Source organism: Lactuca sativa, chromosome 7 (genome assembly GCF_002870075.4).
Source record: "Lactuca sativa cultivar Salinas chromosome 7, Lsat_Salinas_v11, whole genome shotgun sequence".
Taxonomy (NCBI): domain Eukaryota; kingdom Viridiplantae; phylum Streptophyta; class Magnoliopsida; order Asterales; family Asteraceae; genus Lactuca; species Lactuca sativa.
The window spans coordinates 51,182,311-51,195,626 of record NC_056629.2 but is presented as its reverse complement, the minus strand read 5'-3'; the positions used below and the strand labels follow the sequence as shown (position 1 = coordinate 51,195,626).

General features: G+C 38.7%; 1 protein-coding gene across 2 annotated transcripts; it reads left to right on the top strand.

Moving 5' to 3' along the window:
• Nucleotides 1-1,622: 1,622 nt before the first annotated feature.
• LOC111905191 (protein trichome birefringence-like 14) lies at nt 1,623-4,656 on the top strand. Of its 2 annotated transcripts, none has more exons than XM_023900879.3 (6): nt 1,623-2,009; nt 2,262-2,496; nt 2,709-2,936; nt 3,036-3,197; nt 3,339-3,534; nt 3,611-4,656. In XM_023900879.3, exons 2-6 carry the CDS (start codon nt 2,340-2,342, stop codon nt 4,431-4,433), a joined length of 1,566 nt encoding a protein of 521 aa, XP_023756647.1. In that variant the 5' UTR covers nt 1,623-2,009; nt 2,262-2,339; the 3' UTR covers nt 4,434-4,656. The 2 variants fall into 2 exon arrangements, with proteins under 2 accessions (XP_023756647.1, XP_023756638.1); XM_023900870.3 differs by having other exon boundaries at nt 1,624-1,992.
• Nucleotides 4,657-13,316: the final 8,660 nt, after the last annotated feature.

The window sequence follows — 13,316 nt, the reverse complement described above, 5'->3', positions numbered from 1 at the left end:
AAAAAGGATTAACTGTAAATAAGATAAAAAATGCAACAAAAATAAACTTTAATGATTACAATTTTACAACAAATGGAACATTTGGGCAAATTTCGTAATTTTTGAAATGAGTAAATTACACGAATCATCCCTAGTTTAGGTGCCAAAATGCACGTTCAATCCCTATTTTTAAAAATTAACTTAGATCGTCCCTTGTTTGTTTTAAACTTGTACGTTTCATCCCTCATTAGTTTAAATTTATACGCTTCATCATTTGACAGACATAGAATGACTATATTGCCCTTATGAATTTATTTTTTTATTTTATTTTAATATTTTTATTATTATTATTTAAAATTAAAAAAAAAGAATATGACCACCCACTAAGATTTTATTCCATTTCGTTGCATCTCTATCACCAGTGACCATCCGCCTCCTATGTCTACCTCCTTTCAAACGCGCTTATGCCCTCCTTCTCCGATGACTCTCACCTCCGGCGACCGTCAACCTCAGTTTCGCCACCACCTGATCGTTTTCACATAAAACGCATATCGATTTGAGAAAATCAAATCAAAACACATTGATTTCAAACTGAAGCAGGTCGATTCAAAACCAAGAAAATTAACCACCATCGAAAATTAGATCCACTCAAAATCAACCACTGGAAAGCAAGATCTACATGAGAGTTTAAGTGATAAGAGGGTGCGAGAGCGCGCGCGCGAGAGAGAGAAAGAGAGAAAGAGAGAGAGAGAGAGAGGGGGGGGGGGGGAAGCAAGTTCAGATTCAAAATCGGCATCTTGTTTCTCTAACAGCCAAAACAAGAACTGATAAGAAGATTGAGAGAAGATGAGTGTGCTAGATGAATTTTCCGACCAGCGATGGCGGTGGGCCGTACAGATCGACGAAGTGATGCATTTCTTTGACACTACTACCCAGAAGTGTTTAGAGAGACGATGTTCATTGTACAGATCGACGAAGTGCAGATCCACAAAGATACAACCAATTTAGGGTTTGATGGGATGATCTTCAGAGTTTTCCAGATGACTTTGCCAACCACCACCCTCGATTGAATGATTTCGGCGTTTCTGGTGGTGCCCTCGATTGAATCATTGTTGGAGATGGTGCAAATTGCTACGCTCGATTAAATGGCTATTGGAAATGGTGATTGAATGTGAAAGATGGAAGCCAATGATGAGTGTGGTGTTGTTGATGATTCTGATGGTTCTGGTTTCCAGGGAAGGTAACAACAAAAAGGGAAGGGGGAGGGGGAGGGGAAGAAGAGAGGGGTGGGTTGTGGTGTGGTTGGTGGTGGGGGTATTTATTTATTTATTTATTTTTAAACAAAAAAATAATAAATAAATAAAATATATATATATATATATATATATATATATATATATATTAAAGGTAAAATAGTCATTTTATGTCTTCAGGGACGGTCCAAGTGAAAAAAAATAATAATATAGGGACGATCCGAGTTAATTTTAAAAAATATGGACTAAACGTGTATTTTGACACCTAAACGAGGGAGATTAATGTAATTTACTCTTTTGAAATAACACAATATGATATTTGTAATTTATTTTAGCAAAAAGATACTTTATCAAATATTAACATTAATAATTTAATCCACACAAAATTGACGGAACTGGTTTTTCTTCATCGTATTTATGGGGACAGAGGTAAAAGAATTTCTAAGAAATTCCCAATCAGGATTCCAAAGGCAAAACCCCAAATTATAGGAAGGGATTTGCGTGTAAAATCCTCTTCGTCTTCTCTAATTTCGTCAAATTACTCGCTCCTCACTGTTCACTTCTCAATTCATCTCAGAACCCCCAAATTTCTTCATTATTTACAGATTCAAATCCTTCGGGAGGTCCCTAATTCCTTAAAGACTATGCCCATCAACTGTTCGCATACGTTCCTGTTGCTGAATTAGGGCTTGCGTACGTGTAGATCGTTTAACGGTATCTTAATTTTGTCCCCAAAAGGCCAGGATTTTTCGAATTTCTTGTAAGCCTCTGTTTCAGGTTATGTATCTATTTATCTTTAGATCCATAGATTTATTTCATCGTAATCTAAGTCAAAACAACTAGCATTTCGATTGCGGGGCCACTAGTATTTCACCTATACCTCTGATCCACTAGTCTGATCGACTCCAATCGTATAGTTGGTTAAGCTTTCATCGGATACAAGGATAGATGAACTAGGAGAAAGAAATACTACGATTGCGGGGCTACTAGTTCTCCAAACCTTCTCATTTCTTCGTTTGTTTTTTTCAGATGTTGATCTGAACCCAAATCATTGGCAAAGAACTAGCACTTGTGTGAGTTTTATAGTGTACAAGTGTGTATAGAATAATGAAAGGAGGCTACTTCTATGAAAGGAGAACGAAGCAACTCTCCCTCTTCTTCATCGGTGTTGTTTTTACCACCATTGTTGTTTGGTCTTGGGAGAAAACCCCTCTTCTCACAACCTTACTTCCATCTCATAGTCAAGTGATGCAGCTTTTTCCAGGTTTGCCTTCATATCCATCTCACATTCTTCAGTTTCTCTTGTCTCCTTTAACTGCTGATGGCATTAGGTTAGAATGTGCAGATCAAATAGAAACTTTCAAGACATAAAACATCTGCCACAAATTGCAAAATAGTTAAAAACCATTGAAAGTCTTATAAAATACCGTGGTCATCTTTTCATTAGCTAATTATGGAACTTTATTATGATGGCAGCTGGTGGAGTAAAAGTGAAGCAAGGTACTCAATCAAAAGATGATTTTAGAGAAGCTGAAGTAGTTCCAAATGTAACATATCCAATAAGTTCCATAAACGCACCCTCCATTTTAGGGGAGGAAGGATTAGTGGATTTAATATCACCATCAACATTAAGTCCCATAAACACCCCCTCTTTGGATATTCATGGGGGTGAATCCTCAAGTACCTCTCAAGAAAATCACCATGGTAGAAAATTTTCTTGTATGTTATTGTTTATTTATTTCTCTCCTACATTCTCACTAGACATTATCTTGATTTTCACTCACTCCTGTCATGTTAATGCAGAAAGTACAACAAACATTATTGAAAAACCTGTTTCTAGTGAAGTATCTGAAAAATCCATGAACTCAATCTCAAATCCACCAAAACAACAGTTACTTGAACCAGTCTCTTCAGAAGTGGAAACAGAAGACAATGGTGCCCCTATGGCAAATGTGGAAAAACAAGGTGCTTTTTACTTTTTAGTTTTCAGTTTTCACTTTCTTTTAACTTTTACAATTCAAAACTTGATGAAAACACACAATACAACAAACCCAAAATCAAAACCAAAATCACTCATCACTTTTTCTTCATCTTCTTAAATTCCAGCCTGCAACTTTGGTAAAGGAAAATGGGTGATTGACAACAATCGCCCTTTGTATTCTGGTTTTGGCTGTAAACAATGGTTATCAGGAATGTGGGCATGTCGTTTGACTCAAAGAACAGATTTTGGATATGAAAAATTAAAATGGCAACCAAAAGATTGCAAAATGGATGATTTCAACGCCCTTCAATTCCTCAAAAGGTTTGTCATTTGTTAATAAAAGATTCTTCAAATATAAAGAAAAAGAAACAATCTTTGATGTATTATTATATTTCAGATTGCAGCACAAAACCCTAGCTTTTATTGGTGATTCTTTAGGGCGACAACAATTCCAATCCCTAATGTGCATACTCACAGGTGGTGAAGAGAGATATGATGTTGAAGATGTTGGTAAAAAATACGGGTTAGTCAAAGCCCGCGGGTCAGTTCGACCCGACGGGTGGGCCTACCGGTTCCGGCCCACGAACACCACAATCCTCTACTATTGGTCCGCGAGTCTTTGTGATTTGGACCCGATTGACCCGGGAAACCGGTCCACTTCCTTTGCTATGCATCTCGATAGACCCCCGGCTTTTTTAAAACGTTTTATTTCTGGATTTCATGTTGTTGTTTTGAACACTGGGCATCATTGGAATAGAGGGAAGGTTAATGCTAACAAATGGGTTATGTATGTTAATGGGACACGTGTCACTAATAGGAGGTTGTTAAATATAGAAAGTGCTAAAAACTTAACAGTTTATAGTATTGTAAGATGGGTGGATGGTGAGTTAGGTAAGTACCCGGGGTTGAAGGCGTTTTTTAGGTCGATTTCCCCGAGGCATTTTTTTAATGGAGATTGGAACACCGGGGGGACTTGTGACAAAACTACCCCTGGAAAATTGGAGGTTTTACAAGAGGTGTCTAGTGATTTGTTGGCGTCAGGGGCAGTGAAAGGGACAAATGTGAAGCTTTTGGATGTAACTGCATTGTCTGAGGTGAGAGAAGAAGGTCATATATCGAGATATAGCATTAAAGCTACTCCAGGGATGCAAGATTGTTTACATTGGTGCTTACCTGGCATTCCTGACACGTGGAATGAACTTCTTTTTGCTCAAATTTAGAACATTTTTTATTCTTGTTTTTGTTATGGTATCCTTAGCTTCTTGTGTTTTTTGGGTACAAAAGAGGGAAGAAGTAGAAACCTTGTTGTGAGATGTGTAGTATGTAGTTTGTTTGTACGAAATTACAGATATTTACTGAATGAGAGTTAATATATAATGTAACACTTGCAATATATAATAAGTTTTTGGTTTATTAGTTAATAAATAAGTTGGCTTAAGTTCAGGTGCTCTCATGTTGAGATAATTACAAGTTTTATCTGAATTAAAATAATCACAAAGTAGTATTATTTAACATCTACACAATGCATTGATCTCTTAAACTCAACTTGAAGTTAAATTGGATGCAGCGCAAGTCAAAGCGCGGTCATTACATATTCTTTGGGTAGTATGAAAGCTTGGGAAAATGAAATTGTAACCCTACAATGCATTCTACATTTGCCTTTTCAGTCATTTATGTTATTTTCGTGTTTTTAAGGGAAGAAAGTTGTATGTGACATGTTCATTTAGTTACATGGACCTCATTTAACCGGTTACTAGGTCTATGTAATTAGTTTAATCCATAAAAGCATCTATTTGGATCAAACGACATCGTTTTAATTAGAGACTCTTATTGACTAAGTTTGTCATGATTGTTCATTACCCATGTGCCTTTATAACTCTTCTTCGTGCCCTAAAAGGGTCATCTCCAAAAAACTTGTTGCCTTAATTACCCACATAAGTTCCTACCCTAGCTATGATGAAAATGCATGTCGTCAACTCTCCCCCTTATTAGCTGGTCGTTTGAAGATCGTCGCTACCTCCCTGTAAATAGGTCAAACAGAGCCCAACCGGAAGACATCTCCATAACACTACTTTAAATGCAATTAGACGTCTCTATGATCAGGGATGAAGTGAATGGGGCCCTATTTCAGATTAGGGATTCCTTACGTCTCAAGATGGATGTGCTGAATCGTGGAGTGGACGATGTGAGGACATGCTAGCTTGATATGTCCCACATGATAAACGACCTCAGGAACTGTTATGGTAGTATCTTAAACTCATATTCAGGATCCTCAAATATTTCTAAAGCCTCAGTATCCTTAAACATATCCCAGGATCCTGACTATTACCATCAATATTTCTAACACTTGTAACGACTATATTTTCTTTATTTTCCTCAAATGTGCAGAACTAGTCAACACAAGACCCATTCTCAATAGAAAGTCATCTCAAACAAACAAAAGACCCGGAATACCAAGTCAAATAACGTTCATATGCTGATTCTGGAGGATCCTAGAATTATAGGGACTTCTTGTTACTTACACTCGACTATAAATAACACATGTATCTAGCACACAACATACACGATTATCCCTAGCATTACTCTTGTACTCGTATTACTTTCGTAATCTTTCTAACCTCTGATTAAAATCAATAAAACACATCCAGACATGTGATTATTATCATCTCCCAAGGTTTTATGTCGAAGATCCGACAAAGGATCAAAGGCTTTCCTTGTAACGCATTTGTCTCACTTTGATTACCATTTGATACTTACATTACACTAACACCACATCATCTCACACAATTTGGTCGAATTACACTTGATAAATTTTTGAACAAAACAATTTGGCACTCACCGTGGGGCCATGGTGCTCATAATCATTCAAGAATCATGTCTACATAACCGACCTTATTGTAACAACCCAAAATTCAGGACCAAAAATTTCATTTTTAATATAATACTTATTAAACAATTTGTCTTAAAACAACCATAGTATCAACTCATATCAAAACCGAAGTATCAATAGTCAAAACATGTCATGATAAAACATCAGAGTATAAATCCCAAAAATCTCATATGCGGAAAATCGTGTGTGTAATGCGCTGCTATCATGCCGGCTCCTTTCCCTTCGAAGAAGAAGGACCTGAAACAAAAACTGAAAATCGTAAGCACAAAGCTTAGTGAGTTCCCCCATCATACCACATCCCATATAATCACATAACGCCCAACATATCTGGGTGCTGGCCTCCCCTTTGGTCTCTTTCAACCGGTAACTGCCTAACATATCTGGGTGCTAGCCTCCCATTCGATCTCTTTCAACCGGTAACTGCCTAGCATATATGGGTGTTGGCCTCCCTTTCGGTCTCTTTCAACCGGTAACTGCCTAGCATATATGGGTGCTGGCCTCCCCTCGGTCTCTTTCAACCGGTAACTTCCTAGCATATCTGGGTGCTGTCCTGCCTTTCGGTTTCTTTCAACCGGTAACCGGGGACTATTTCACCCTTACCACTACCACATAATAAAATAACATACTAGCACATAAAGCATAACTGATAGTGACATACCAGATAATTATCACAAATACAATCATCTCAACTATAATGAATACTAGTGGGCCGACATTGGTGCCTTCGACCCACTACTACTGGAAGGTAACTCTCCTCAATGTCGTGAAGTAGTTGAACTGTCATCGGCTCTGGAATCAACTCATTTTAAACTCCTACACATAAAATTTCCTTTAATCACTCTTTCATACTCATAATCCTTTTAAGGGTCAACTCTTGTCAAAGTCCAAGTCAAAGTCAACCTCCTAGTCAAAGTCAACATTCTGGTTGATTCAACTCGCTGAGTTCCATGGTCCATAAAACCCTGAAAATATCGATTCAACTCGTCGAGTTCCTCGTATCCATGATATTGGGACTTTCCTATTCTACTCGTCGAGTCATCCTTGAACGCGTCGAGTTTTTTCTTTTATAGAAACGGGACATTTCCAACCCAACTTGTCGAGTTTCTCCTTGAACTCGTCGAGTTCCTCAATCTTCATAACCCAAAACCATGGCCAACTCGCCGAGTCATCTCTTAGACTTAACGAGTTTGCTCAGTAACAGAAAAGTTTGGGGGACCATGACCCAACTCGCCGATTTGGATGAACAACTCGTCGAGTCCCCCTTAGTCTAAATCCATTCAGTCACTTCCAGTCGAGTTCAATTCTTCCAAATCATGGATCTTGTCCATTAGCATGGCCTAGACTGCTCTACAGCGCCAGCCTAGCCTAGCGCGCTCCTGCCAACCTTGCATGGCGTTCCCTTGCCAGCCTTGCCTGGCGCTCCCTTGCCAGCTGTGCTGGGGACTCTCCTGCCGGCCCGACCTGGCGCTCCCCCGCCAGCCTTTCATAGTGCGCGCCCGCCAGCCCCGCCCAATGCCTCCGGGTGGCCTTGCCCAGCTCCTTTCTAGTTGGGTATGAATTGGGTTGGCCCAAGGTCTGACCTAATTCCCTTTGACCTAATTGTCCACTATAAATAGAATAGTGCCTCCTCCATAGAGGAGGATTCTTCCCCAAGTGACTCACCGCCACCAGACCTCTCCCCATGGCTCAGCCGCCACCCGCCGCCGTCACCCACCATACACTACCACCAGCACCAAGATGGTTCTCTATAGCTAAGGAGAACCATCTCAGATCTATCAGCTGATCTAACTTGATCGTCGGAGTCCGCTCCTGGGGCGGCTCTAACGACTTTGCTCTGTGATGTCCAGATCTCCGTCGCAACAGAAAACCAGAAGAGATGTATATATGTATATATATATATATATATATATATATATATATATATATATATATATTGCAAATAATTTTTTGTCTTTTGTTCCTTATTTTGATGGTTTTGTCCATCTTTGAGGAGAAAAGAAGCTCTTTTTCAAATGCATCTAAATGTACACTTTCTTTAAGCTATGTTGTAATTCTTGTACATTTCAAAATTTTAGTGAAGTTTATTTTTACCCCATAGGTTTACCATCAGTAAATGGTTTAAAAAAAGGGGAAAGGGGGGGGGGGAGGGAGAGAGAGAGAGAAAGAGAGAGAGAGAGAGAGAGAGAGCGAAGGAGACTTCTACAATAAGAAGTAATACATAAAAAAAGAGATGCATACAAAAGCAAGTATGTAAGGAAAATTTTTACAGCTCATGTTTATAGTAAATTGTACAATATTACAAAAATAAGCTATCACCCCTAAGTTTGTATAATCCTACAAACAAAAAAAGGGTAAAAAACATGTCAATGTAAAAAAGGGAATAGTACAAGTTTGTACAAGTTGTTCGTCTGTTTCTCCATAGTCGACACAAAAAGAGAAAGGTGTGCAACGTGCACCACAGACTGAAAGACTAGAAGACAAACACATTGGTGGGTCCACCCGATTAAAAATATAACTCAAAAAAGTCAAAAGACCACAGGGGGCCACTGTGTCTGTCTCCTCCGTTCAGAAGATACGCATATCGCCGGTAAGCAAAACTAAAGCAGAGGTTCCGGTGCCAACAACTCCCGTCACCGGTCAATCTCCCAGAGTCATTGGCTCGAAAAAACCAGAAGTAGCTCCTACAATAGCCGATCGAGGAAATCTTGGCGTTATACGGAAATCACGTTATCTTTCAAAACAAGAAGCTTGAAGGTTTATGAGGAATTGAAGGTTGATGTGAAGATTTCGTTCAAATCAGATAATTTGGAGGAGGCTGAAGAATTGGACACAGTTTGGGTTGTGTCACAACTAGGAATTCTATGCCATGTAACAACAACAATGATAACATTTGGTAACCAAAAATGTGAAAGCATGTATGATGCTTATTCAATAACAACAAAATCCCCATGAAACACTCTATACAAGCACTTCAAATAGTCAACAAACAATTGGAAACCCTAGAAATCTCGGTTGAAGTCCATTATGGGCTAGGCTTTCCTTATTGGGCCTAATGGGCCAATGAGCTTCCAATTTGACTATTTTGGGCTTAGAACTCTTAAATGGGCTCTAATTGGACCCACTCCCATTTATTTTAACATTTTGGGCCATATTGGGCCTAGAATGAAATAAAATACCCTAATGGACCTTATTGGGCCATAACAAATCTAATTAGCCCTAATGGACCATAAAACTCATTCTTTGATTTATTTTGGGCCGTGAACCATCTCCAAAGACCAATTGGGCCGAAAAATCATCAATGGGTCACAATATGGATTTAAGCACAAAAAAGGCCCCAAATTCTTTCTTTCCTCTACCTCTCTCGGCCCAACTACAAAACTTAGGGAGAAAGAGTTGAATTTTATATGCCACCTAACAATTATACTTGGGATATCCATGCAACTATCTCATACTTCCAAGCATCTATCACTTCACTCTCTCTCCTCTCCCCCCTCTTTTCTTCTTCGGTCGAGAACATAAAGGAAAAACACACACACCTCACAAATTCTCTCCAAACACTCTAAAAAAACACTCTTCACTTCTCCTTCAAAGTTTTCGAGATTAAGAGCTTTTCAAGGAGGTTATTCCACAAAAATCATCATTCTAGAACCCATCTAAGCCAAATTCTTCTCAATAAGCTTTGTAAGGCCGAGAATAGCATTAAACTTCTTCCATTTCTTCTTTAAATCGAAAACAACAAGCAAAGGTGAGTTCATACCCCTCTATTTTCGGTTTTCATATGTTTTATGGGGGAGAATACAAGTAAAATGTGTAAATCTACGTGTATGTGTGTATTATGTGTGATTTCATGTGATTATGTGATAAATATGTAACAAAAAGAATGGAAATCTCGAGATCTATGGATCTAAGAGGAAGATAAACATGATCTAGAACATATTACACTAAAAAAGTTAAGAAAATTACCCTCTAAGATTAAAGTATACATATTGCAAAATAAAACCCACTTTTGGGCTAAAATTATCAAACAAACGAAAGTTGGGTTGAAAAATTGACTATTCACTGTTTTCTTAAGGACTAAAAGAGTCAAATCAGTAAATATAAATGTTTTTATGTATATCATACTTTTTTAAGGGCTAGAAGTGTAAATTGTAGCTTAATGGGCCAAATTTTGGGCTTTTCGGACCATTAAGCCATAACTTGCGAAAAATTCAACTTCCAAGGGAGTGAAATGATAAATTTCTCAAAACAGGGGGCAAAAAGGGTAAACAAAATTATTGTAGGGGTTAAAATGATGTATTTTCCAAACAAGGATAAAAAATGTAAACTTTTGGGATTTTGGGCCGAAATTGTAAAAGTTGCAAAAGTTTGGGCTTTGACCAAAAAAATACTTTTCTGGAAGGGCTGAAACTGCCAAATAATAAGTTTTGAGCTAAAAATATCACTTGAACAAGTCTTGGGTCAAAAGTGTCAAGAAAATGGTTTAAGGGCTTAAAATGTCTTTTTATATATAAAAGGACTAAAATTGTCAATTTTACCAAAGTAGGGCTGAAAGGGGTTCAAACCAAGATTTTGAGTCAATTATTTTATTTTAAGATATTTGAGTTAAAATAAAATACCAAACTACGATTCATGAAAATGGAAAGATGAAAATACGTATAATTCCAACATCGCTAAAAATAACCGACCGGCCTTGTTCCGGTGCGAAAATTAACAATTACCCAATCAAACTTCCTAACAAATAAACTATACCTAAAACAAGTAAACATTAAATTCTTTGGGCTTGAAAGTTCCAAACATGCTTATTGGGCCTTTGTGACCCATTAACATGATTTTTGGGCGCAAGGGATAATTATAAACGTTATTGGGCCTTCTATGACCCAATTTCATGTTTAAGGGACCCTCAATGACTTTTAAGTGCTATTGGGCCTTAGTGGCCCATTAGCATTGCTAGTAAGGTCCAAGTGAATCAAATGCGAAATGGGCCAGCGTGTCCTTCGCATATCCAATAGCCTTAAATAATACGTAGGATTAGTAGGATTTGTAATCCTCTTCTCCCCATTTATTAGGCCTATTGTCAATCCAAGTAAAGAAATACGAGTCGATAATCAAGAGTAATCAAAGTCAATTGAGATTTAGTGAGTAATAACGGGTGGCACCAACGTGTGTCGTTCGTAGTCTGTAGTTATAATCAAAGTCTCCTGGAGGGAGAGCGAGAGTTTGTGTATAGATCTATACGGGGGTGACTCCCCCACACCTCAGCTGTTCGCTACAGTTAGACTCGACCAGTCTAGGGTGACCAAATCTTAAGATTAATTCTGTCGTTCACCAGAGTGCCAAGACAGACGAATTAGTCATTATCATGCATGGTTATAATGACTCACATAAATAAACCCAATAATAATCAAGTAATCAAGGTAAATCAAAAATCATTTAAGTGATGGAATAATAATTCGAACAGTTATATGATATTTTTTATGGTCGGAAAACATCGGATTTTCCGGGGAAGTTCAACATTTTTCACTGGTACTTTTAATACAAAGCTTTTCAATTATACACGTTTTGAAATCATCATGCATATATTTACGGATCTTTACACTTTTATATAAACAATGGTCTTTTCAAAAAATATCGGATTTTCTAGGTTGTTTTCTTACAAACTACACAAAACATTTACATATCAAACCTGCTTATGAACTCACCAACATTCCATATGTTGACCGTTTTCAAAATAACTTGTATTCTCAGGTAACAGGTAAGCTGAGGAGTAGTACCAAGTATGTTAGGGTGTTGCGCTTTTGAAAACTATCAAACAATTTATGTTATGGATTTGTAATGTTAAAACAATGTACTTGATGTGAAAAAAGTCAGTTGTAATATATTGATGCATGGTGATGTTTATGTTATGATTCATGTATATTCATTGTGATGATATTCAATTTAAGTCACGTGAGCCCTCGGACGTTTCCGCCGTCTGGTTCGGGGGTGTGACAGGTATGTATCAGAGCACTGTTTATAGTGAACTAGCATATATAACCACACATTGATATGCAACTATAAACCAAAGAGGGACCAAAAACAACTCTGAACAAAACAAAACAAATAAAAAGCAACGATAAAACAACTCTACTTGTGCGATATAGGAAAAATAACATAATACCAAATCAAATAAGATAATGCTAGCATCTCGGTTAAGCCCAGACTGTTCATAGTCGTATTAAGGAGTGAATGTATCCTGATCAACTACATTTCCTCCGAGGTACAACTATCACATGCCCCGAGGAAATTGCAATGGTTGGTAAACCTAAAACATACCCCTTTATTACCAAGAAGAGCACATCAACTCAATTTATACGATAATTGAAACATCTTAGGAATAATATTAGTATATTTATACACTCTCACAGACAGTATGGCCGGTTTCCATCATCTCGGAGATCCGTATTTCCCTAATCAGGGGAATAACGGATGGTTGGAGGAGTTTGAAGAGGAACCTGAAGAAGACCCCGAGGAGGAATCCGAAGGGGAACTTGAGGCGGAAGTCGAGGGCGGACCTGCTGAGCCAGTAATGGACCAAGAAGATGAGGAAGTCGAAGAAGACCTCGAGGAGGAACCCAACAATGAAGAAGACAGTGATTCAGACACGGAGTCCGAAGTCATCAACCCCCCTTACCCGAGTAGGGTGCCCGCTCATCAGATGGGCCCCACTGGTCCTACACCCCCTGGGGTATCGACCTTTGGAGGTGGAGCAGACAGCAGGGACATCGACCCCCGTTTGGCATGTCACGCGATTTCTATGACTTGAGGGAGGGAGGACTGGCTGATCGCGCGCTTCCGGTCATGGTGAGACGATTGCAGAACACCGACGATCTAGCTCAGAGCACCGTCGATCAGATACACCAGATGCGGACTAGGGTCGAGCTTGCAGAGCAGGAGACACGAAAGGTTATCCGAGAGTTCCACATGAGGCAGGTGAGGTGGGAGGCTCGAATCTGAGATGCGAAACAACAGGTGGCTCACCTTCAGGGAGCATCCACTTCCTTGGCACCACCCCCTGGCACATCCCACCATAACTAGGACTAGTTGTATCTGTCCTTAGTATTATGCTACTATGATCTATGTTATGTACCGTCGAATCTATGTTTAAGTGATTACACTACTCATAGAGTCGTTACACTGTCGAACTTGCACCACCTATGTATGCTCTCTCGAGCAA